The following is a 27,264-nucleotide window of genomic DNA, read 5'->3' as shown; positions in this document are numbered from 1 at the left end:
GGAGGCACTCTACCTTGAAAAGCAAATCAAACCAGAGGAAAGCCGTTAGGAATATAATTCAATCCGAAAAGGCAGTCAGTCTGGATATGTTATACCTTGAATTCTGATGAGATACAGATGTAGGCAAGGCCCCATTATTCCACAAGGCATCCTACGTATTGCAGCAGACCAGTGCTGAATTTGGTGGCAAATTAGGAATTATAGAATTATGTATGACTGATCACAAAAATCATTCAGTAAAGGCGCATTATTGACACCGCATATCTACTTTGCTTTCTGTGTCTTAGTTGAGACAGTGCAGACGATGGGTTCCTCTTCTTTGCTTCTACCAACAGGATAATAAGCAACCATCATCCCGATTTTCCTGCGGTCTCTGGCTTCCTCCTTTGGCTTTTCTAGTTTGATTCCTGTAGATCTGAAAAAAATCTGTGTGCTACCTCCCTAACTCAAGTTCCTTGATGAAGCCAGGGTTTGGAAAGCCCAGTGGGATGGTAGCCTGTCCTGTCTTTACCAAGCCACAGTAAACAAATTACTTGGTAGATTGCATTCTTGTATTTCATTCTTAAACTATAAGGATGATAACAGATGTTATACAATGTGGTTCACTTAGACTCTCCCAGCCTTGAGGACTAGACCTGATCAACAAGCACAGAACCAACATTAGCCAGTATCCAACTATGCAAATGGATGGCACATATAAAGACACACTAATGTGGTACAGGCATTCCCTAGTTGCCAGTCTACATGGACAGTCTTATTCCAAATGTGAACAGCTAATCCAGACCTTGTCTCAGTTGGTTTAAGAGTTTCATAGCTCTTAACCATTCTTGTTGTGACCATCTCTTTGTCTACCTTTCTGAGCTCAATTGCTTTCTTGGTCGCACAAAGCATAACAGATACAGTATACTGTAGTCTGGTAACAATATATAAAATATATGCAAATCAAACTTGCTTTATTGTCAGTGGTGCTGTCACACCTCCTGGCTTGAAGTAGTAACACCACCACCACATACATTTCCATGATTTCCATCATCAGCACCCCCACTATAAAAATTGTTCCAGCACCCGTTTATTCATAGAATCATAGAATATCAGGGTTGGAAGGGACCTCAGGAGGTCATCTAGTCCAACCCCCTGCTCAAAGCAGGACCAATTCCCAACTAAATCATCCCAGCCAGCGCTTTGTCAAGCCTGACCTTAAAAACCTCTAAGGAAGGAGATTCCACCACCTCCCTAGTTAACCCATTCCAATGCTTCACCACCCTCCTAGTGAAAAAGTTTTTCCTAATATCCAACCTAAACCTCCCGCACTGCAACTTGAGACCATTACTCCTTGTTCTGTCATCAGGTATCACTGAGAACAGTCTAGATCCACCCTCTTTGGAACCCCCTTTCAGGTAGTTGAAAGCAGCTATCAAATCCTCCCTCATTCTTCTCTTCTGCAGACTAAACAATCCCAGTTCCCTCAGCCTCTCCTCATAAGTCATGTGCTCCAGCCCCCTAATCATTTTTGTTGCCCTCCGCTGGACTCTTTTTCCAATTTTTCCACATCCTTCATGTAGTGTGGGGCCCAAAACTGGACACAGTACTCCAGATGAGGCCTCACCAATGTCAAATAGAGGGGAATGATCACGTCCCTCGATCTGCTGGCAATGCCCCTACTTATACAGCCCAAAATGCCGTTAGCCTTCTTGGCAACAAGGGCACACTGTCGACTCATATCCAGCTTCTTGTCCACTGTAACCCCTAGGTCCTTTTCTGCAGAACTGCTTCCTAGCCATTTGGTCCCTAGTCTGTAACAGTGCATGGGATTCTTCTGTCCTAAGTGCAGGACTCTTTATTGGTACTCCTTAGCATTAAACTTTCTATGAAACAATGAAAAACCTCCCCCGTTGTCCTCTCTTCTCTTCCCCTTCCTCCATTCATTATCTTCCTTGGGACTCTTGTCCCTGTTTGCCCTCAAGTTAATCTTTTAAAATAATTGTTTTCCTTTCTCCTTTCATCCCCCTCCTCTTTCATTCCCTGCTCTGTGTTCCCCTCCATACCCACTCTGTTCTTCCCCAACAACATCATGAAGTAGCCAGCTCATCTTGTGGGTATGTCAGTGTCTGCAGGATGGTCAGCCCCTTAGATATGCACTCCCAGAGTAGAGAACTTCTGAAATACAGGACACTACACGGACACACACACTGCAGCAGTTCAAGGTTGGCCCAAGCTCCGTTAGGAATTGAAGTAAGGTGAATGAACGTGAGAAGGATAGCATTGGCACACCAGTGCCCAGGAGTGAAGCCCATTATTAAGTCAGGGAGGAGGAAAAATGTTTGGAAAGTCCCTACTGTGTTATGGGCACAGGGACACAGTTGGTTAAGCCTAAAATTGAATTCTTCGCACAGCTTAATTGCATGACAAATTATAGGATTGCTACCCCAATCATGAATGAAATTTGTTGTGGTAGCTGTCATGTCTTTCCTCAGTTTTATTTTCTTTTATACTTAACTTATGTACAAGAACCTCAGCAATCCACACTAACTGCAGAAGCATGTTGCAAATTAGCATGCAAACCACCATGACAATAGCTGATGGACTTCTAGTAATGTACTGCAGTATATGATATTTTGGAAAGGAAGTTTTAGTAAGTGCTGCATTTAGATCGTATGTTTCCATTAAATCTTTGCTGAAGAACAGAGGCCCGAGAGATAGATGTATGTCAGTTACTGGATTTGCAAAAGAGAAGAATGAAAGTTAGTGAGATTCTACTGTAATATCTAATTTTATTCAACTTTTGGTTCTCACCCCTGCACACCTAACTTGGGGGAACTGCTGAAGTTAAAGGGAGTTTTCCCTCAGTATGCATCACAGGATTATGGTCTTAAAATAAACCAAGTTTTCCTAGGAGTAAATGGTTAAAAAAGCCTCAGATGATACACACATCCATTATCATAATACAACTATATAATAATAATGCAGAACACTCAAACCCACATGTACTAAAAAAAAAAATCAGATCACCTGTTTACGCATGACTGATATGAGAACAACAAACTATTTTTGGTGACTCCATGCAGTGGCAGGGTGTTAGCATTGCTTACGCTAAGAGTGTTGCCCCACATTATCTGAGACTGGAAAACAGTGGATTTCCAGGATACAGGTATGACGGGTTGGACCCCCCTTCCGGGATGCCACCTGATGTATTTGGGGTCCCACTGAGCCTGCCTGGTCCACTATCCTGGGCTCCCTCACCCGGTCCTGCTTGCTCTCTCTCCCTCCCTCCCATCAGCTCTGTGTGGGAAGACAGCTTGGGAAATTGCCCAGCATTCTGGTGCACACACCCTCTGGAGTGTAAACCCAAAATTATATTGTCTTGCGCTGCAGAGGGGTCTATACAGTGTGAGCTTATGAAATTTGCCCTCCTCCCTCACTGTGGAAGATATGCACAGCTTTTTGCACCCCCAGTTATGAACTACACCAATGGGGTTTTAGAATAAAAAAAAAAGTTTATTAACTACAAAAGGTAAATTTTATGTGATAAGGGATAGTAAACAGAGTAAAGCAGATTACTGAGCAAATAAAACAAAACACGCCAACTAGGCTTAATACATTGGCTACAAATAGTAATTTCTCACCCTAAATGTTGTTTTATGCAGGTTGCGGAGTTTCTTGAAGGTAAACTGCACTGCTTGCAGCTTAGAGTTTCAGGTATTCCTTTTCACAGGCCAGACTCTTTCTTAGCTTAGGTCCCATTCCTTCTCCCTAGGTCAATCTTAGGTGTTTCCAGCACTCATCCTGGGTGGGGATTCAGTGAAGAACCAGCAACCTTGATTGACTCACTTCCCAGCCTTAAATAGGATTAACATATGGCGGGAATCTTTTGTTTCCCAGTTCAACCCCCACCCCGTCCTAGTGGAAAATACCAGCAGTCCAAGATGGAATCCAGTATCAGATGACATGATCACATGACCCTGCAATGTCAAAACAGCAACCCAGGTAACTTCTCAGGAGGGCGGGAGATTAGTATCTTCAAAAATCTTATTGTTCTCCCAATGGCCCATTCAGGCTGATTGCCTACTGTCTGGTGGGCATCCCCCAGATGCAAACACTTTTGCAATTGATACAGAGCTAATATTCCTAACTTCAAATACAGAAATGATTCATGCATACAAATAGGATAATCATATTCAGTAAATCATAACCTTTCCAATGACAACTTACATGACCCATTTTGCATAAAATACATTTTAGTTATGCCAAATTCATATAATAAACATATTTCTATGAAGAATATGGGGCATGATGTGACAACAGGAGCTACTGATACATAAATTAACACAATATTGCTGGAGCACTGGAAATAAATAACTTGGACACAGAGACTGTGCTCGTCTGCTTACCAGTAATGATTACTTTGACTACATATGATTTGCAGGGATATCAAGGTTTATTTTTGATAACGGCAGTGGCAGTTTTTAGGGTTTTGCAACTTGGAAGAAAATGGAGGGGACAAAGGACTGGACCACATTTGCCGCTGGAGCCTGGCTATTTTTTGCACTTCTTCTCTTGGATAAACGTGATGGCTGTAAGACAAAGCAGAGCATTTAGCTATACATGTTAACCCTTGCTAGTGTATGTGCTGAGTGAGCTCTATACAGTTCTACACTCTACTGGAAATATTTCTTACTGAGAAAATATTAATCAGACATGGTAGAAAAGATAAATTTTAAAACGACTTTTTGGAAGTTCTCCACTCTGACTTAGGAGGAAACAAAATAAGAGTTAGATTTCCTTTTGAATATTTGTTCCATTGTCTTTTCTAGGACATATCATGGTGTTTATTTCAATACCTGTTCAGCTTAATTTTCTGTGCTATTTACACATTATAAACTACATCTCCATGACATCTCCTGGGTGTCATCAACAAGTTCAGTCCAAAGTTTAACGCATGACTATTATGGCTGTGATAAAGATGCCTGGATCCTGCTCCCGTTTATCTTAAGGAAAGTATTGCCATTGACTTGAAAGTCATTAGAATTGGTCCCAAAAGCTCACTGATAAATACATTATGTGCCAATTCTTGCAAGCCCTCACATGCAGAACTTCCAGTGATTTCAACAGGAGTTCCAGGTGCTGAGTGTTAAAAGACTGGACCCCCGATTACCTCATTCAAAGTGAAAACCTAGAAAGGGCCACAAGCTCATGGGGATTAAACTCCTGCAATTTCAGAAGTGGTCTCCTCTAGGAAGAGGGGGCTTTAGGAGTCGGAGTGGGAAAGGCCAAATCCTGCCAATCATAGGATATGTTTACATTGAGCTGGTGGTGTAATTGCCAGTTCGGGTAGACATGCCAGTGCTACCTCTGATCGAACGAACGTGTTAAAAATAGAAGTGTAACTACAGCGGCACAAGCAGCAGGATAGGCTAGCCACCCAAGTACAATCCCATCTGAAACGCTAGATATGTACTCGGGGTATCTAACCCCTCCAACTGCTCTCCCTGATGTGCCTACACTTCCATTTTTAGTATGTTAGCTCATGGAGGAGGGGGAAGAAGAAGTTGTTCCAGGTATGGACCATTTCTGAGAAAAAAGTAGTTTTTAGATAAACTGTTTAGTGATGTTTATGTTTACTTCTCTCTAAATATAAATATATAAGAGAGATTGGGTGATCCCACGTTTTCTGCCACTTTGAGTAGCATTTCAAACAGCAAATGAAAACTTGCCCTTCTTGATCAGTTTGGGTTCCAATGCAGATCTGAAACCATAAGGATTGATTTGGATTCATGTGTTTGAATATGAACCACTTGAGAGTGCAGATTTTAGGGTTCTGGTTTGGGCTTATCTCTAAACAGAAGGAGAAATACCTGTTGTCCAGCAGGTATACATGGTACCTCCAGCAACAACTGATTGGCTGTATTGGGTTTGATTTGCAGTATGTATGGTAAATGATTTGTCTTTAACTCTTAAAGCTTTTCTCTCTTCTACTCCCACCCATTCATTTTTTTCTTTGTTAGGTAATCTGATTGTTTCGTATGGAGCTGATATATCAGAAAGGGTGCAGCCTGACATGGCATTATGGAACACAACTGGAGATGATGGGATGTTACATTAAATATTTCTAAGATAGATGTGCCTAACACAAATCCCCAGATCTAAAGGCCCTTACACTTTGGACAAGCTTGTATCGGTCATGGTCAGACCTATTTCTAGTTTCAGGTAGCAAAAAATGGATTTCTGTGTATTCACATCAATTGAATGGAAAGAGGAAAGACATTTATGTAACAATAAGGATGGGCAAACATTCTGGGGCTAAAGTGAAGAAATTGCTAATCCACTTACCTCATAAAATGTGTGACGCTTAATCCTTTTGAAGATAGTGTCAACTGAGTCTTGCTTCTCTTTTGACCCCAACTGGTGGAGAGGTTTGTGACTTGTTAGACTGAGAACCTTTGAAAAGTAATTTAGAGCAGTGAAGTTACAGAATAGCCTCCTATGAGCACACCAGTTTGTATTGATAACTAACATCCTGTATAACAAAGTGTTTCTGAGACTCTTAGCTCACTAAACCAATAACATCTGATTCTGATCTCACTCTCTCATAAAAATCCAATGGATATCTCTTGACTTCAGCTCAATTTCTCCCAATTCATTGAAAGGGGAGTTCAGAATCAGTCCCCCCTTGTATTATTTTTTCTTTCTGTGAGAAAGCAGGGTGCAAATTTCCAAAGCACATTAGCTGGAAGTGGAAGATCATCATGTGTGCCAGATCGGCTGGATGCTCTTCACCAGCTCTCTGAATGCTCTCCCATCAGTTGGGGGCAGATGTACAGCTATGTGACTGAGCAGCATTTGGGCCTGTATCGCTAATGCAGTTGTTTATATAAATTAGTAAGCCAATTAAACAGGAATGAAAAGTCCCATGCAGGTTTAGCATTTGTATGCTCAGTGGGACATGGTATTAGCATATATTGCCCAACGCCTTGTGCAAATAGAAGCAATGGTCTTTGGGCTGGTTGAAAGAAAAGAGATTGAGCATAAATTTAAGGTCATGAGCTTTGATAGGAGAAGTACAAGGCTGAAAGACTCACCTTGCAGAATGGTCTTTTGATCAGTCTTCACAGGAGGCGCCCTGTTATCATGCTAACTACCGTTGAATGGAGATGGATAGGGAGTAATTCAAGCCAAGTCAAAAGAAATTAAATTGAGAAGTAGACAGTTTATAATAGCAACTCACAGGGTTTGTGATTTTAAAAGTTATCTAATTTTAACAGTTTTTGCTATATCAATGACAATGCTTGAGGTATAAAAGCAGATTAACTTGAACTTACCTTGTATATAGGTATAGACCCAAACACAACACCAGCCTCTTTGTTTCCTGACTTGAAACTTTCCAAAGGTTGTCTATTAACCTTAAAAATAGAAAACAGAGTCAACATATTTCCAGATATAGGCAACAGCAAGATAGTAGAGATAGCATTTAGTGGAGTTTCCATAAATCTGCATTGGTAACATTCACTCCATATTACTAAAGAAAAAAAAAATCACATCTGCAAGTTGGGTTTGTGTCCAGTTTTGTTTCTTTGCCATATATAAAAATGGCCTGGGAGGTTTTTGTCCAAAAAATGGGGGATGGGGTTCTGCTTGTTTTATAGCGAATGGAGAGTTGACCTAACTAGGTCGAGAGCTGAGCCAATGAGGGCAGGAAGGGGGGGGGGGGAGGGAAGGGAGGGGAGGGGAGAGAGAACTTTTAGTTCAAAACTATTTGAAAGCATATTTAACTCCAATGCCTCATGAACACCTGGAACCTGGGAAAAACAGACATGCCACTCTGGATATAGCAAAAGTTTAAAGAAACCTGATTTTTCAAAACCCTTCAGGCATTCTTTATACAAACATAAATATGCCAATGAGGTCATAATCTCAATTTAAAAAATAATTTTTAGGTCAGTTTTAGGTCAGTCACCATGAGATGATGGGCTGGGAACTCCCAGGGGACCCCACTCCCAACTGACAGTTTCATTTCAGAGGAGTCAGGTGGGAAATCTCTCTTTGAGCATGCAACCCTTCACTCTTCAGCTGCCTATTAGGAAAAAAAAATAGGTGGAACAAAATGACATTTCTGCTGTATGTTGATGGAAAGGCCAAATTTGTGCAAATGTTGGATGTACTTTGATAATTCATCCATGCAAAAATATGACTGCTAAAACCTACCTAGGTTATTAGAGTCCATGAATTTGACACTGGAGGTCAATAGCCTTATATGATATAGTACTGATTTCCCACTAGGAACACAATTTATGATCATGCAATAGGGAAAAATATATCTAAAAATGAAATACTGTCAGGTTTTCATAAAACGCTGAAATATGCATTTTCTGCAAAATCACATTGCATTTTAAAGAAAGTCCCTAATTAATTTTTATATTAATCCTTTTTTATAGAATCCTGGTAGATAATTTAAGTGCACATGCAATTGTTGTAGTTTAAGAGAATTCACATCCTCGGAATTAAAAAAATCCCTCATTAATTTCTTCCATATATCTCAGGTTTGACTTCTTAGCTTCAGCACTGATAGCATCACAGAATTAATGTTAATTCATTGAGGTGCATACATGTGATTTGAAAGTGCCTATGCAGACCTCTAGGTATTTACACACACCTTAAAGAATATGCAAATATGCTGAGATGTATTTACATGGTCCCCTATAGAATAAGCAAGATTGTGTCAACACTTTCAGAGGTGTCCATGAATTAAAAAAGTAACTGAAGACAAGAGCAGTCTCCTCTTACGTGATGATATGGCCTCTCAGCCCGATCATCTTTTTCAAAATTACCAACTTAAGTAGTATAAGTCACAAGCTAAAACGCAAATCAGAAGTCACCAGAGCACACACCTGTTGAGTTGTCCCACATTCTATTCAGCCATTGATTTCACTTCAGTAATACAGTATATTTTAATATTATATGCCATCAGTATTACCCAGTATATTCTTTTCACATTGCTCTCCCCCTCTACTGTACCTAAAGCTGCCATACAATAGAGTTGGGTTCTAATCACCAATAGTTCCTCGCTTTGTAGGGAACATTCGACTATCCCACAAAAGCCACATCTGTTCCCTTTGATGTAATAGCAGGCAATAGAGAAAAATGATGTCTGGAGCCCGTGATGAACATAGCTTAATGGGAAGCATATTTGGCAGCCTTTGGGGCTAAAGTGGCAGAATACCTCAACCACATGGTTGTCATCACCCTGAAGTAAGCCACACACTCCTGTCATGGGACCAGGAGGAGTAAGACCCAACTATGCCACTTTTAGAATCTCAGTGAACAGGGACCAGGAGAAAGGAGATGCTGGCTGTCAACCTAGGGGGACATGCATCAAAGAGGAGCATATCATCCTCACCCCATCCTTATTACACAAGGGGCAGGGAGAGTGGAGTAGCTGACCATGAACAATAGTGATGTCTTGTCCCAGACAATCTGCCTTGGGACCATGGGACTCTTGCATTCTGCTACCGTAGTTGCCAGAAAGATTTTTGGTCTGCCAGAAGCAGCTCTGGTAGATAATTATATCAGTTCTGTTGGCTACATTAAGATAATGACTGACTGTACAGATGGGGACACAATATCAGGAATTTCAGGAGGATGGCAGGAAGTCCACACCCTAGCTTGCTTCTCTCAGCCATTCTGTCATTGAAGGACAGGAATGCCACTTCATGGAGGAGTAGAGAGAAGCTCACATAGCAAAAGGCCACTTGTTCTCACTGGACTGGCTCTTTTTGTTTTTTGCCTTTCCAGTACACCTTTCAGGGAGAGGAGACAATCTGACCCAAAGGTGCCATGTACCAAGCCAGATAGAGAAGCATGTATAATGCACTTCCACTCTGCTAGAGCTGTGCAAAATGTTCACAGTGAAACTTAAACTGACACAGAACTTTCCAGATTTTAGATTTAATTAAAACCTTGAAGCGAAGACCAGACATAACAAGAGATTTGCCAGCATTCTCCCCTACCTTTCAAGCAAATCTGTGATATTTAGGGTTGAACTTCTCCTTAGTGTACGAGCAACGTGCCTCAGGTGGCATGTGACCAAGATTTATCACCGAATTTGGGCCACTGGTTGGATCATTAGTTTCCCCGGGCCAGATACTGATGAGGAGTGCGACATGAACACGGATCTATGTGCCCCAGGGTTTGCACTCAGTTGAACTTCCCTAGTTTGTATCAAAACCCTATAAAACTTCAAATTTCACAGGGTTTGCACTGGAACCATGTTTTATGTGGTTTTGATACAAACTAGGAAAGTTCAACCGAGTATCACTCAGACTTGGTACTTGGAAGTGTGAAACCATGTGAATTGAAACCCAACAGTTTGCACAAACCCCTTTGATTATTTCTATCCTTTTCTACAGAACAGGCCTTCGACGTTTGTTTTGGGCTATTTTCCAAATGTAAACATCTACCAGAGTATTGCATAAAAGAAATACAAACTGATCATGTCTCTTCACCTACCTTAGGAGAAGCTAGAGCTTTGAAAAACTTGAAATCCTGATCCACTTCAAAGGGTCTAGGCTTTTTTGAAAGTAAGGATGATTTGGTCAATGATTTCCACCTGTTCACAAGAGATAGGAAGGAAAAAACCTGATGTTTATAAACAGAGGGCAAAATGCAGTATCACACAATTAGCTTAGAAATACAATTACTTTGAATTATAATTCATTCTGTATCTTGGCAGAATAAAATTTAATGTAGGTGCTTGATAAACATCATGAGATGTTACTTCACTAATCCAAGTGGAATTAATTTTCTTTCACTATGTATTTGCCATCTTCAGGCTGGTATGTTTATGTGTGGATCAGTAATTATCAAGACTAAACTCCAATTCACTGTATCATAATGGCTCAACATTACTTTCCATCTCGAACATAGTGACAGTATGCCAGGTTCTAGGCATGGGTAATGGTCCTCTCTTGGGGAGCATGGCCTAGCGGTTATGGCTGCAACTCCTGACTGCCAAGGGGATTGTGGGAAGGGGAGCTCCAGGCTCTCCCGCTTCTCTGGGCTCTGGCCCAGGGCCCTTTGGGCTACCAGTAATTTGGCAACCAAGGCTGCTTAAGACTGTCCTCCCTGGGCCTCTTCCTCTTGAGAAAGGCATCCTTAAGTGAAGCTTCCTTAACTCAGCAGGCTTTAATTAACACATCTTTAACTGCAAAGGCTTCGGCTGAGGCGCCCTGTATTCAACACAGCCTAAGGGCCCAATCCTGTCAATATTGCCAGGCATAGTTCTTTATTCATGAGTTACTGAACTGACTTCAGTAGGACCACTCACCCTGGGAAGAATTATGCTTACTGGTAAGTGTTAGCAGGATACAGCCCTACACTTCGGACCTTACAGCAGCATAGCTGTACTACTACAGCTGTGCCGCTGTAAGGTCTCCCTGGTAGCTGCTCTCCTGTCAGCATAATTAAAACCACCCCCAACAAGTGGCATTAGCTGTGTCCGCAGGAGAGCCTTTCCTGCCAAAAGAGCACTGTCCACACCAGTGCTTTTGTCAATGAAACTTAGGTCAGTTGGGGTGTGTTTTTTTCACACCCCTGACCAACAAAAGTTTTACTGACAAAAGTGCTAGTGTAGACAAAGCCTAAATGATTATGGTCATTAATACTGAAGCATTCCCAAAAAGGGTTTGGCAAAAAGGCAACCCAAAAAATGACTAGGATGCTGTACTGCACACCAGACATATTGTTTAAGTGTTCATCGCTTCAAAAGTCTAAGTAATTTTTGTCCAACTTGAACTGCTTTCCTTCCTTGCCAAAGCCTACATTTGGGCCAACTTCTAGCTTCAGTATTTGATTGCTGCACATGCAACAGTCACTATCTCAGCCAACACACTGGGGGTTGAACCAGAGTTAAAAGTCTGAGCTGCTACAGTTTGACCTAAAGCACTGAAGCTGGGCTGAGACATACTCACATCCTCTGTGGATTGCCACAGTCAGGGACCTGTAACTCATCCCTCACCAGTGGTTACATAACATTCATGAAGCTCCCAGCTTTGAATTATGAGCACACACACCAGAAAATACAGGAAAAATGGATTTTTATTCTATACCCCCATTCCTCAACAATTAAGCTGGTTTTACTTTAACTTTTAGAAGGCTTCATCTTTGTGTTGAGATCAGGTAAGAAAAAGTTTTATCTTGAAACTATTTGTTTTTTAGAAGGTTCAGTCAGCTTTCGAGGGTAATAGGGAAACAATTTCCCAAACTTAACAAGAGTGTATAAGCTAAGATGTGAAAAAAATATCTAAATACATACATTCTGATTAACTTTAGTGATTATCTAATTATCACAGCAGAGAATTAGTAGTTAGAATTCCAGGGCTCCAGTCCTGGCTCTGCCGCTTGCTATATGACTTTGAGTAAGTCACTTAACCCTGTGCCTTAGTTTACTCCTCTGTAAAATGGGGATACAGTCTAACTCACGGAGTATTGTAAAACTTGTTTGCAAAGTACACATCCTCAGATGAAAGATTTTCTAAAAGTATGATGTGTTTGTTCATAGTCCCCAATGCACGTGTAAATAAGTGTTTATGAGCTTACTTCTTCCTGTCCAGTATTAGAGGATATTCAAACTTCTGCTTCTTTTCCATGTACTTGCTGTCTTCCTTGATTAGAACGGGAAATTCATTAACATCACAGGGCAAAATCAAATCACTGGATTCTGATAATTCAAACACCCTGCGCTGTCCGAAGTAACCAACATAGTGTCCATTTGGTGCATGCCAGAGCCTAGAGGTGCAGAAGAAGAGATGGAAAAAGTGGGTAAATTAAGAAACTGAAAGAAAGTGAAGTGCCTTTAGAACAATATTATGTAATTCAGTAACCCCTGACCAGTGTAGTAGACTAGTTATAAGACAATATCAGAGTTAAGATTGAGAGTACATAGAAAATTAAGTAAATTAAGGGTAGAAAAACCTTAGAAGATGTTATAATTATAAAAAATAATAATTAAAAACCAAGACATTCAGTGCCAAGGCTAAAATTAAATTCTAAAATGTGAAAGTATGGAAATGAAGAGTTAAAGCACTTCAAACAACCTCAACTGTCTCTGTAGAGAGATGCCGCCATCAAACAGATTTTTAGAAGTCAAATTTCCTGGATTTGTTAATTTGTTTCAGAAACTTGAAGTTTACTTTTTTGTTAAGCGCAAACTGCATAAGGGGCTATAAAACATTGTTCTTTAGCCAGGAAATTGCAATGGTTTAATCTGCACGATATCACATATAGGGCAAAATTAATTTGACAAGCACCCGCACAAAGTTAAAATGGGATCCAAAAAGGAGCTCATTTCCAGAATGATAGGGCCTTTCTTTATGTGCTCAATTTCACACAATTGGAAGAAAAACTTGGCTGTCCATCTCTGCACATTTTGTGAGACTGGTGGGGTTCAAACTAAAAAAAAAAAAAAAGTATCTGAGACCTCGGGGGGAGGGGGGGGAAGAAAGAGCGGATGGATTATGTCTAAAGCTAAGCTGTGCACATGCAGAACTGATTTTTTCCTCACCAAAACAGATATCTATAATTATTTCAGTTCTGAGCTAGACAAAAGTCAGGCAAAAACGGGAGCTCTGGGAAAAGGGAATCCATAGGCTAAATCAATAACAAACGTTAGCCATGTCTGTACCTGACAGAACCATCCACAGAGGCTGTCACTACCAGGTTTTTCTCCTCCTCGTAGAATAGGCTGACCACTTTGGTGGAATGAGCTCGCCAGTAGAGCTGCTGCTTTATTTGCTGAGGGGAGGAAAGCAAAAAACCAACCAAACAAAAACCATCGCTGGCCACATTTCAGTCTGCTATGCACTCTAACATTGTTACCACCACAGTGTCCTTACGAAGCAGGCTGTATTCAGTCTCTAAAGAAGTGAGGTTACAGGGATGAAAGTAAGTTAAGGACTTACCGGTATGCCTGAGTCCTGTGCGGGTCAGAGCCTCAACCGGAAGAGGCGGGGCCTTTAAATCAAGATTTAAAGCCCCGAGGCTCTGGCTGTGGCTGGGAGCCCCAGGGCCTTTAAATTACCCCTGGAGCTACCAGCTGCAGAGGTGGCTGGGAGCCCCAGGACTCAGGGGAGATTTAAAGGGTAGTGGCAGCAGTGCTCCGGCCGTGATTTAAAGGGCCCGGCGCTCCCCGCAGCGGCTGGAACCCCAGCCCTTTAAAGCGCCACCTGAGCCCGGCTGCCGTAGCCCCGGGGTAGCGGCAGCAGGGCTCCCATGCAGATTTAAAGGGCCACGGGCTCCTGCTGCAGCGGGGAACCCCGGCCCTTTAAAGCGCCGCCCGAACTCCGCTGCCTGAGCCCTGGGTAGCGGCGGCAGGGCTCCGGCAGTGATTTAAAGTGCCCTGGGCTCTGGCCGCTGCAGGGAGCCCCGGGCCATTTAAATATCCAGCCTGGGGAAGCCAGTCAGGTCCGGCACGGCATACCGGCTCTTGGCGGTACACTGTACCGGCTTATTTTTACCTCTGTGAGGTTATGATAAAACAAGCTGAAGGCAGTGTGCACGAAGACACTAGGCTAAATTCATCCCTAGTGTAACTCCACTGAACACAATCAAGTTATGCCAGGGACATTTTACTCTTGTTCTTAATGTTGTTCTTAGTCTGAAATAGACAATTCAGACCAAACGTATAGGCTTACTATTTGTAGATGGGAAGAAAGTGGACTGAACTGGTCTCAGGATTGTGAAGTATGATTCCATTTTTTTCTACCTGTCATATGTAAATGGCAAGTTATTCAGGTGGAAAAATGATTTTTCATTCTCACCTTATTTTCATCTTGTGGATCTTCTAGGAATGAGCCAGTATTCCAGCGCATAATATGCCCCTCTGTGTTTAAAAAAAAACACAAACAGAATCATTTCAAAAGAGGTTCAAACCTCTTTTTAAGTGCCCTCTGTTGCTAGATATGCTACCAAGTGTCCTGGGTAAGGACAAGGTAGAAGGAAGCCAAGGGTCTGGGCATTGAAAGTTAGTTTTTAGGATAATGTAAATGTCACTTAACTATTTCATTAGCAAACAAAGGAGAAAATGTTAGTCCATATGTTACAATGAAATACTGATCTCCAGCCTATTTATGAAAAATGTCACATTAACAGCATAGATTTAACTGTTTGTTAAAAGCATCTAAGAATTTTAAAGAATTACAAATGCACAAAGACGGTCACCCACTAAGTAGAGTTAGCTACTGCATAGACCAAACATGAGGGAGTTTCATAGGGGTGACATTTTTCATTTTAAAATGACAAACTGGGCAGAGTTTGATTAATCACATGCATAATGACAAAGAAAATAACTCATGCCTTTCTAGTGTGCTCATGTGAGATACACAGTCCAAGATGAGGGAGACTGACCACTGAAATGGGAACATTTACCTTGATATAGTGTTCCTCCACTGCTCCTTGCTCCAGTTTTCTTCCCATGTTCCAGTTCCTCCATCACCACTGAAATCTCCCCTTTGTTGCTCTCCCACTAGGAGGCTTCTGGGTAGTCACAACAGCCACCCGTGGCAGACCTAGTTTCTAGAACTGTACACTTGGGCAGAGAGAAATGTGGGCAGCCCTAGTGGGGAAGGATGAGAGGGGAGGAGGAGGAGATAGCAGCAGGTGGGCTAACAGAAGCTATGCAGGCAATATAGCAATGGGTGTTAGCAGTGGGGAGAAGGGAGGGGAGTGCAGGACTCTCACTGAGCAGAACTGGTAGGAAAACCTCATGCAGCCACTTAGAATCTGCAGCCAGTAACATGCAAGCAGGTGACCAAAAGGGGAAAGCATCAAATGCAGGAGAAAGGTGGTATGACAGCAGCATGGAATACTCCTCCATGAACAGTCAAAAAACTCCTTGCTGTCCTGTGCAATATGAGATAGTTGATTAGAGAGAAAGCTTTCCCTTGAACCTCTGTCCATTTTTAGGGTATGTCTACATTGCAACCAGGGGTATGATTTGAAGCTCATGTAGACATACCTATGCCAGCTGTACTCTAGCTGGGACAGCAAAAATAGAAGTGAGGATGCCACAGTTGTGGACTTCAGCATGAGTTGCACAAACCCACCTGACCTCCCTGGGTGCACATTTGTTTGCCTGGCTAGTGCTGACGTCCACGCCATGGAGTCTTCACATCTATTTTTAGCAAGCTAGCTAGAGTACAACTAGGGTGGCCATGTCCACACATGCTACCCCATTCATACCCCTGTTGCAATGCAATGCAATGCAACCTTGGTGTCAACCTCAAACCATTGTTACATTCTGAAAGGCCTGGAAAAGCTTTTTCCATCTCACTTTTGCCCAGCAGCAGACAGGAAGTGTGGAATTACTGTGAGAAACTCTGTTCTCATGGGATTTCCAGCAGGAACAGAAATGTAAATACCTGATGTCTCATGAGATAGATGGAGACAAAGAAGATTTTCAGGCCAAGTTTGAAGACACAAAGAGTCACAAAGTTTGAAGAGGTTTAGATAAGCTTCAGATAAGCAACCAAACTTTTGCATATTTTGCCAAATGAAAGCCACCTTCAAACTTTTGAGGTTCACTAAACATTAAATTAACCATCAGAGAAAGGGCTGACGGCAGAGGCATCAGTAATGCTTTTTCCCCTCACATTGCTGTGTATTTATGAAACAGAAGTCATTGTTGTATACTGAGCTTTTCACTGTCCACAAACTACCTCTGTCTGTGTGCAACAACAGCAGTCAATTTGCTTTTAATTGCGGCAGCCGGTTATGGAGTATGTGGGACTTTTGCTTATTCTTATTGTTAATCTTTGCCCTTAGTCTAAAATGAGGGACTTTAGATGGTAAGTATATGGGAGTTCTTTGTGTAAAGAAAATATAACACACTGCTCTTGAAAGTACTGGCAGTGTTGTTAGCTTCTGGCTTTAACCTGCATTCCTTACTCCTGAAGACTCCCCTGTCCTTGATTTTTAATGCAGTTTTGCTTTGGCCCTTCATTGCCACATTCCCAGCATGTTTTTACGATAATCTTTTTCAACCGCTACAAAGAGTCAGGAGAACTGTGATTGAGAAGCGATCACTTACCCTTGGTGGCTGCTAAAAGCATTTTAGCAGAGATATCGGTGCACAGAGCAGTCAGAGGAATTGCAGGATGCTTTGTGAAGGGCAAAACCTCTCTCAGTAAATCTCCCTAAAACAAACAAAGTCTGCTTTCCTCTATACTTTATCCACACAAAAAATCAAAGCAACAGAAATTTCATCATGTTAACATGATGCAAAGTTTTCTGTTGCTTTGATTTTTCATGCATTAAGTAAATAGCAAACCATATTAGTCAGATTTTATACCAATAACGTACATTGAGCTGCTTTATTATACCTGGAGGGTTCAATGTCACAGTTAATTAAAACCGCTGAAGTCCCTAAAACCTTTTAATAATATGTCTTAATTTAGCCACCTAGAGGCAAACTCTTCCCTGTCTTGTAACCCATATTGACGTCAACCGGATTGCACAACATGCAAGTCATACCTGACCCTCTACTCATTTATACAGGTACACAGCCCATTATTGCTACATTATTTTTCAAAGAGTCAGTTAACAGGGCAGATTTCCTCTTATAAGTGGAGCAGCAGACTCTGCTTTGGCCATCACACTGTCTCAAAAAGCAGAGGAGGTGGATAAAGGATGGACCCCAAGGGAGTTACATACCTTTTCAGACAGTTGTCACTACAATTATTCTAAGCCATGATTTTCCTCCTGTTCCCCTTCCTCTTTCCCTTTGCTACAGCTGTTAAAAGCAGCACTAAATTGTGTTAATAGAAATAATGATCAGTGGAAAAAAAACCTCCTATAACTTCATATGTTAGGTGAGAGCCGGAAGCTGAACATGTGGAGCATTTTCTTCTTTCACCCCCAACCCCATCCAAAAATACAATCAAATACGTTACCCCAATGCTCCATAGATAGACACAGCCATTTTCATGAGCAGATGCCAGGATTGGTGAGCATGTATGTCCAGCTATGATTCTGGAGAAGCCAGAGGCTGATTTTTTGGTGTCAGAGGGTTGCACATCCTTCTCGTTGGTTGTCCCTTCCCCTTCTGGAACATAATTGACCCCATTATCTTCTTGCCATAGTTCTTACAGTTCTTTCTTTGAACACAAAGCAATGGCACAATGCTAAGAAAAACATTAACTTTGACAAAAGAAAACTTCATTATAAAACAAAGGCCCCTTTGAAAATATTTCATGAATACTAGCAAGGAGCCATTGGGAGAACTTGGAGACACATTGTTTAGGAAGTATTCTCGTGACACTTCCTGTGCCAAACTGCACCATTCCTGCACAGGTGCGAAGATCCCTTTTCACAGCATGGGGGCAGATTTTAGAGAGGCTGCATAGAGGGCCTGTGCTCCCCTTGTGTGCTTCACAGCAGCGCTCTGCTGCATCTCTAACTGTGGGGGCAGGGAAGGGATATGACCAGGGGACCTGCGAAAGTGCAGATTCACTGATCAGAGTCTTCCAGGGAGTAGAAGTGCAGAGTTGTGGCAGTGGCCACTAGCTCAGCCCTGAGGCTGCAGATGTAGCCTACGGAGGAGTGGTGCTGCTGATATTCTGCAGACTCAGGGAGAGAATTCCATCCTTCTCAAAACTACCAACAATCCCTATGCAAAGCTCATCTGTCTCCTAAGCACTTGACATTTTGGCCTTCTATATTTCCCCCTTTGTTCTCTATTTCTAAAGATATGTGCGTGAACCAAGAGCTTTATTTTAAGGGTCCATTTGCTTTTACCTCTAGGTCACTAGCTCAAACCTGACCCATGTGGGTACTGAGTGTCACCAGTGGCCTGTGTGAAATAACTCAGTGTCCGTTCTGTTGACAGGGACACCTGACTAGCAAGACCATCAATAGTGACTGTAGCCAAATTCCGGTTTCATGGTCAATTCCATTCTATTTGGATGCTGCTGCAATCCCATGCTTGGCCTGCCACTGGGGAACACAATTTGCTGTCCAGATTCAAGGAAAGACTCCTAGGTGTGTCATCTGCATGCTGATGATATTTCCACCCCTCAGTCTCTCATTATCTGCCCCAGCTGCCTTCCATGCACATTGAACACCAGCACTGATGAAACAGATCCCTGCAGAACCCCACACAAGTGGATGAGCAGCTGGGATTCCTATACACTTTAGCTGATACCTTCAAACATCTCCTTAAAGTCTCTCTGACAATAGGCAGACAGCTTGAAAAATGGGCTTTTCTTCCCCCAGGTTTAAACACCCTATCCTCCCCAACCACCCAAGAAATCTTCTAGTATAAAGAGCAACACATTCCATACCTACTGTTGCTGAAGACTCTCCATTGTTTACATCTTCCTAAAAACAAGATTTATAAAACAGAAATTGAGCCAGAAAATTGAAAGCAGAAGAGCACACACACAGTACGGGACCTTGACATGCCCAGAGAAACAGTTCTCTAGATTGTCGTTATTTAAGGAATGAACTAATTCCCTCAGAGGCTTATGTGGAACTTCTCACTTATATTGTCCCAGCTTCCAAGAAGGGTCTACACTAAGTTAATTCCTTTCTGGGATAATGAATGGACAAACACACAGAATATAAATCCATGGGGGGGATTTTCCAAAAGCACAGATGAATGGGAGTTAGGTGCCTTTGCAGATCTCCTCACTAGTTCTTGTCATTGCCTTGAGCAAAAATGGGTAAAATAGCAAAGTTGCAAAGCTTACCCACATATAGCCCCATTTCAGCAAACAAACGCCTCTTTTTGAAGACTTCAGCCAAATTCTGTCTGCTGCTTCTCTCAAGCATTGCTTTCAACTGTATCTTAACCTCCCTCCTAATACAAAGTCCTGTTGGAATTATGTGTGTGGCTTGTCACTCTAAAATCAACTTTCACATGGCCTCAACTACATGGTTGGAGGTGTTGGAAAAGTGGGTTGCCTCCAATCTTCATTTTGTGTCCATTTATATGGGTCACTCTGTCAACTACAGTAGAACCTCAGAGTTATGAACACCAGAGTTACAAACTGACAGTCAACCACACACCTCATTTGGAACTGGAAGTACGCAATTACGCAGCAGCAGAGACAATAAATAAATAAACGCAGTACTGTACTGTGTTAAACAAACTACTAAAAAATAAAATAATGGGAAAGCACCATTTTTCTTCTTCATAGTAAAGTTTCAAAGCTGTATTAAGTCAATGTTCAGTTGTAAACTTTTGAAAGAGCAACCATAACATTTTGTTCAGTTATGAACATTTCAGAGTTACGAACAACAGCCATTTCCGAAGCGTTTGTAATTCTGAGGTTCTACTGTACAGAGATCTGGACTCACTGAAGGGTCTCCAAGGGCTATGGTGGGGTGGTTCCAGTTGTTAGGCAGGATCTGTAGGAGGGAGTGGAAGATTTCAATAAGTCAGGAGGGAGACTAGGAAGCATAGGGTGCTTTAGAGGTTATAGATGAAGACGACAAGCCTCCTCAATCTAGTAAATATGTACTGGCCTGTGTATCTTCACGTGCTAACTCCTTGGGACATACTTGACAACCACAACCTATTGCCATTTCTCTATTTTTAGTACCTCAATGGCTTCACTCGAGTGTGTGGATCAAAATTATGCATATGCCAATTTGGGAATTTAAAAACGTATATATGGTGTTGAGAAAAACAGAGCCTGGGAAAAATTATGAGACTGTAGCAATTTTTTTAAAACTTCTGGGTCCTGATCTGACAATTTCTTCCCCGCTTTCTTCCACATTGCATCTCTTCCTTCCAGGCTCTGCAGCTCTGGCACTATTCCTCTGGCAGGAAAAGGCAGGACAAAACTACCACAAAATCACCAAGTTAGCTCTAATGAAAATATTCTTATCTATATACTGAAATCTACCTGGTAGATTTCAAAAATATTGCTTCAGCCCTTACAAGGAAGTACTTTAAATATCCCAGAGTTATTCACGGCACCCTTGTTAGTTTTCCTACCATACAGATGTGGCTTCAGTGTTCACATTTCATTCTAGAGAATCCCAATTTTCCCATTTTGTGCCCTGTACCATTCCCCATCAAAGCAGGAAATGCTGGTGACATGCATCCTACAAAACCTTTGATATCAGTCGCTCCACATACCAGCAGCAAGCTGCTGAATGGCGTACACTCCCAAATCCCATCTTCATTTCCATCTTTGTGCTGTGCTTGCCCTCTAGTCTGGGAAGCAAAATGAATCCGACATCTGTGGAGCATGGGGCCTCTGCATGGCAGAACATTGATCTTCTCAAACCACTGGCTTCTCTGGGTTTTTTTTTAGCTGCTATATAGAAATTTAGCTTGGATGAAGTGGAAACCAAAGCAGCCAGCATACCTTGTTTAGACTCACGTGGCTGCCTTCTGTACCCTGTGTGGCTGTCATATCACTTACAAGGGATGAAGTGGTGGAGGAGGAGAGACTAAGGAAAACAATTCAGAGATATGGTTGATGGCACATAATAAAATATGGGTGACTACTGACATTCTCAGAGATTATGTTAGAGATCTATAGTTAATATTAGCCAGTGCTATTGGGGGGACGGGTAAGTTGTGTCTCCACTAGGTAGGCTAAGTTTTCAAAAATTTTAGAAAGTAACCTAAGTATGTAAGTAAAGACGACAAGAGCCTGGGGAGTGGGGGGGGGGGGAAGAGAGAGACTGGTGCTGGCTAGGCAAGCAGACTGGGAGCTAAGATAAGGATAAGCTGAGATAAGGAGAGCAGAGGGGTGAAACTAGGATTTGTGGGCAAAGCAATTGGTATAAGATGTCAGGGATGGGGAAGAGAAGAGTGGGAGAGGAGAGATTGGAGGGGACAGGGTAAAAGGGGTTACACTTGTGAGGAACAGGCAGATGAATCTGTGCCCACCAGCGCACACTCCACTCCATAGCCTGGAATGGAACCTAAGATTCTGAGTCTCACCATGCCTCTGCTGTCAGCAAATATCTATGAAACCCACTGGCAAAATGTCCCATTCCCCTCTAGTGCGGATCCACACACAGAGGATGACAATCTACTACTGTTATCAGTTACTCCATTAGCTCAAGTGGCAAAGGTCTGTGCTGTGGATCTAAAGGCTCCAACCCTGCATATCACACACACAGGTGTCACTGTGGTGCTCCATGATGGATTTTCTCCTTTTCAGATTTCCCTTTTTAATAACCTAGGAAATATCTCTCTCTCTCTCTCTCTCTCTCTCTCTCTCACACACACACACACACACACACACACACACACACACACACACACACACACACACACACACACACACCATTAAAAGAACATTAAGGTTGCAAAAGAAGCACTCAACAGTTAAAAAATGAGGTTGCCTGTGCAACCTTAGTTCAGCTCCCCTGAGCTTATGCATTGATACAGCCATTAATTACTTAATCACATGCTATTCCCCCCCCCAACACTCCTGCTTCATTCAGTGCAATGGGTGGACTTGTCCTAGGAGTGGATCAGGGTTGTGTAATGAAGAAGACTGTGGCAGAAGTCAGAAGGTGTGTAGCGAATGAGGCAGGGAACTGCAAGAAAGAGAAAGGAAGGTCTCACAGTTAAGGCAGTTAAATGCTGCCCCAGAGAATTGGATTCTATCCCTGCCTGTGTAATGCTGGGCAAGTCACTTGAATTGAACATTTCACAGGTGGTCACTAATTGTGTGTTCTTAATTTTCTGGATGCCCAATTTGAGACTGTAGGGTCTCATTTGCAGAAGTGCTGAGCACTCAAAGTTGCAGTCAAAATGAATATGGGAGCTGTCCTTTGAACACAATCAGATGCTAGTTGTCTCAAATTGAACACCCAAAATTGGTGGATACTTTTGACCTTTTGTATATCAATTATCACCCAGAAAATAGGAATATTAATACCCTGTCATTTCACAGAAATGTTATGAAAATAAATGCATGTCTGTGAAACACTCATGAGCCCTACAGAAAAATCCATGAGGAAATTAATATTCTTGTCTTCAGAGCAGGGTTTGATAGTGTGCAATAAATAAGGCCTCGGGCCACATTTTGAACAATGGGGATACAACAAAATAGTGAATCCTTCCATCCATCCTGTGCACTGAATGAGGCAGGGATCCTGTGGAACAAGTGATATGTGATCATGTAATTAAAGACGATCATAATGCATATGCGCAAAGGTGCCTCCTTAATTCTGGCATTTCCTAGCCTTGGGGTGCTTCACTTTGCAAGCTTAGCAAATGTTCTTTTAATTTACTTTTTGTGTGTGTAATAGTAATAAGCTTCCATTTAATCAGAAACAATAATAGAAAATACAACCTATGCAAAACATGTATGATTCAATGTCATTGCAAGAGCCTCACCTTTCAATAGTCAGACTATTTCCTGACATAAAAAAAATGCAAACTGTGAAACCTAATCACTGCATTTAATTTAATTTACCTGGGTCTCTTTGAAAAGAAAGGGCCAAATGTTATTGTTTAAGACTGAAAATCTGATTAACCTTTATTAAATGGTTATGGCACATTTAGGTGTAGTAAGTGTGCAAGATGCTTTAAGGATTTAAAATGACACAAGACCACAAAAGAGGGTCCTGTGGCACCTTTAAGACTAACAGAAGTATTGGGAGCATAAGCTTTCATGGGTAAGAACCTCACTTCTTCACCTCTTGCATCTGAAGAAGTGAGGTTCTTACCCACGAAAGCTTATGCTCCCAATACTTCTGTTAGTCTTAAAGGTGCCACAGAACCCTCTGTTGCTTTTTACAGATTCAGACTAACCCGGCTACCCCTCTGATACAAGACCACAAATCACTCTACAGATTCAAGGGGGCATAAAGCTGCTTAATTGCTTAAATCCTTAATACTGCATAAGTATTTAATCCAAATTAAGTCCTCAAGGCTGCCAGGTGTCTATGAACGTACATTGGAAAATGCGTGCTTGTGAAAACGCACACATGCTCATCCCTCCGCTCTAGACATATGGGCTTTGCGACTGAGCATCTGTCCCGCATACATTACATTCCAAGTTAATTTTTGAGGAATACTGGCCTGCCACTACTATTGTTTGTTAAAACCTGACTTGAGGTTTGTACAAATAACAATAAAAAACTGTCTCTGCTCCAAAGAGCTTGCAGTCTACAAGACAACTTAAAAGAAGGGAAGAGCCACTGGAAAAAAAAAAAATCAGAAGAGGGAGCAATTTGGGGTTTTAAATAAATTTGTTATATTAACTTCTTATGGAGCAGAAGTGAGGCTTAGGAGACTTTTGAATAAGGAGGGTGGGGGGGGGCTTAGTGAAGTGGTATAGAGAGGGCATCTCACACCTAAAGAGCAACATGTAAGGAGACACTGACGAAGGAATGGGAAAGCTAAGCGCCCACTTGGGTTTGTAACTGGATTAATAAAATCCAATTAATCTAGCTCAATTCAGCTCTAGGTTATCCTGGGGTAAAAGAGTGGTGGGAAAATTATGCCAATTTAACAGAACAAAATTCATAATGCAGTGCATGCAATTCAGTTACCTGGAAAAGAAAGCACTCCGGAAAAGGAATAGCACGGCATTGACTCCAGATACTTGAGCGACAGCATTTTGACCAGCCTGATAAGTTTTATCCCTGGAAATAAAGAGGTTTGTACACGATTTGTCACACACTTCAACACTTTTTATGTTTATTACAGTGATTGTTAGGTAAAGTTATAGACAAATACATAAACTCTTAAGAATGAAACAATTTTTGTTTCCGGGGCTTATGTTACATGTAAGAAGCCACATATAATGTTGTAAAGTCAGTTTGTTGTTCATGAATTATTCTGGCTTGACATCTTTAGAAAAGACCGCACTTTTCTTTTAAACCCACAGAGCAGGCTTAGTGTATGTTGTGCCATTGTAAGCATCCCCACCAGGTACTGAACTAAGAGCCTGGAAGCTGATGGAATGGTGCAGTTGGGGGGGGGGGAATCTTTCAGTCCCCCAAGACTCAGCATTTAAGAAAAATACGTTAACTTAACCAGAAAATTGCCATCATCTTGGCATTCAGTCCAGTCATGTGAATCATGGGTACAATGCCCTATTTTCTTCCAACATTTCCCCTTCCTTTCTCTTCCATGTGGCCATACTAACAGCTCTACCCCTGCAAGGGGAGGGAGAAGCAGAGCTGTAGTTAAATCGTTTATTCCCCTTTCATTTCTCCCTCACCCCCTTTGGGGGAAAAAGTGGAATTTCACCCACAATTTCAAAACCATTTTTTTTTTAATATAAAATGTTGTTGAAGTTTTAGTGTTGGCATTTTGTCCAAAAGAGAAACTGATGAAGATGAAAAATATCACCAGAATCCCATTTTTTATTTAGAATGTTTGGCACATTTATTAATGTGCCCAGTTCTAATAGCTTCTTCTAAGCCACAGTGTAGTTTTCAAGGTAAATACTTACAAGCTTATTAAATGAGTTTACTAGAGCTAGACAAAACTGTTCAGTGGCATGTGACAATTCTTAGGGGGAGATCAGATTTGTGCTGCTAGAAAGTTGGGACCATACAGAGAATGATCACTAGACCATCCTGCCAATCCCTGGTGGGCAAGATATGGGAAGGTGTAGAACACTGATTGAGGGAACTCTCAGGGTCTTTGTGTTTCCCCCGCCCCCATAACGTCAGAGTTTCTGGAGGCTTTAGGGGTGATAATAGTGGTATTTTTAATGACAACTTTTTGGAGCAGTTAATTAGGGAAGAAGGTGTTTTGAAGGGATTTCTCTTTGTCAAATTTGGGCACAAAAATGAAAAATATTTAAAAACTGTGAGGATCAAGAGGAGCACCACCAAAATACAGTTGGGGTTATAAAATGGTCTTAAAATAACCTACATGGTCAAAGATACAGCCCCAAACAGAGGAACAAAAATCCTTCTCATACTAGAACCATAGAGCGTAGTGGGTCTTTGTGACCATTTTATAACCCCAGCTGCTCCTCTGTTCCAGAGCAAAGTTTGGAAGGAAGAAAGGAAGCCAGCCAGCTCCAGGTTTCTTTGAACCCCATGTACTACTCAGGGTTTAAAAAGGTCCTGTAGGTGATGAACTCTTTCATTTTCTGGGGAATGGGTAGTGCTAGGACCTGGTACGTTGTTAGGAAGGTGTGGAGAGCTTTACGGCACACGTGCCTAAGTGATGAGAGGACGTTGGGGGCACTCCAGAACTGGATGTGGCCATCTCTCATCCCTGTGGGAATAAACCCACCATGTGGGAAGTAGGCGCAGCACAGGCCATTGGTCATAGGTGCAAATGCCACTGGAGTTCTTAGTTCCAAATCCCAAATCCTCAGGAGTCTGTCGTCTGCCACTGTAGCAAGATACAAGCCTTCCGGAGAAAAGCACCACCAAAAGACAGGTGAAGGGAAAACAAATATGGAATCTAAAACAAGCACCATATTAGTAGCGCTGGGAACAGCATGAAGGTCAGAGAGCAGACCAGCAGCCACTCAGATGAAAGGGAGAAGAGCTCTCCTACTACAGCTAGATATTGGCAAAGTAGTGATGATCAATACTGTAGCAAACCTCTCCAAACCTTCTCTTTTTTCATAGCCAAACCACTGATGTCTGGAGGAATTCAGTAAAGGATTCTCCTCCAGAAGAAATGAAGGGAGTTCCAGCCATTTCCACCATCTGCCCACTCACGTCCATCCACACTTGGCATCTTCATGCAAAAACGTGTGGTCTTCCTTTACCATGTCATCTGGAGATGAGGGGGCTTTCTACTGCTCCACTTCAGTCATCTTCAAAGGGCAGCCAGCTGGCTTTGTCCTAGTCCCAGCTCATGAGAAGGTGACTGCCTGGCCTGCTATCTCTTTACTTCTTTGCATGGTGTGATGGTGTATACAAACACCACACCAGTAAGGAAGGGGTTGAGAAGGTGCAAAGCATGCATGGCTTGGAAGAGGAGCTCAAAAGGAGAACAGACCAGGTCAGTAGGAGGGTAAACAGTGGAAGTGAGTTGATGTACATTCTCAGGTCCTGAGAAGCAGCCCTACAGGATGTCCTATCGCCTGAGGCTTCTGGTGGTGGTGACTTCACCAAACCCACAGAGAAGGGGCTCATGGCACTCAGGTCTGAAGCTTTATCTTTGATTTCAGTTGTTTAATGCCTTGTTTGTATGTGCTGGGGAAGAGGGCACTGGTAGGAATGACCCAGGGAAACAGAAGCATTGCACTTCTGGGTGCAGAACTTAGCTATCAGCTGCTGGGCTCTGCATTGGGAACTGGTAGAGAGGGTGGGCTCAGGTTT

At 42.1% G+C, this 27,264-nt stretch overlaps 1 protein-coding gene across 1 annotated transcript in view; it reads right to left on the bottom strand.

The window, feature by feature from the left end:
- Window positions 1-3,534: 3,534 nt before the first annotated feature.
- WDR64 (WD repeat domain 64) overlaps window positions 3,535-27,264 on the bottom strand; it is a 127,725-nt gene continuing 103,995 nt past the window's right edge. The window contains exons 16-27 of the mRNA XM_065589127.1: window positions 24,517-24,609; window positions 21,363-21,447; window positions 19,326-19,362; window positions 17,937-18,088; window positions 17,075-17,180; window positions 14,808-14,869; window positions 13,673-13,782; window positions 12,589-12,777; window positions 10,501-10,600; window positions 7,317-7,397; window positions 6,328-6,435; window positions 3,535-4,571 (exon numbers count right to left, since the gene is read on the bottom strand). Coding sequence (XP_065445199.1) covers window positions 4,464-4,571; window positions 6,328-6,435; window positions 7,317-7,397; window positions 10,501-10,600; window positions 12,589-12,777; window positions 13,673-13,782; window positions 14,808-14,869; window positions 17,075-17,180; window positions 17,937-18,088; window positions 19,326-19,362; window positions 21,363-21,447; window positions 24,517-24,609 — 1,231 coding nt within the window. The 3' untranslated portion in view covers window positions 3,535-4,463. The remainder of the gene's footprint in view (window positions 4,572-6,327; window positions 6,436-7,316; window positions 7,398-10,500; window positions 10,601-12,588; window positions 12,778-13,672; window positions 13,783-14,807; window positions 14,870-17,074; window positions 17,181-17,936; window positions 18,089-19,325; window positions 19,363-21,362; window positions 21,448-24,516; window positions 24,610-27,264) is intronic.

The sequence above is a fragment of the Chrysemys picta genome, chromosome 3 (assembly GCF_011386835.1).
Source record: "Chrysemys picta bellii isolate R12L10 chromosome 3, ASM1138683v2, whole genome shotgun sequence".
NCBI classification, from domain to species: Eukaryota; Metazoa; Chordata; order Testudines; family Emydidae; genus Chrysemys; species Chrysemys picta.
Note: the sequence above shows the minus strand (reverse complement) of the source record. Positions and strands in the feature narration are given on the sequence as shown.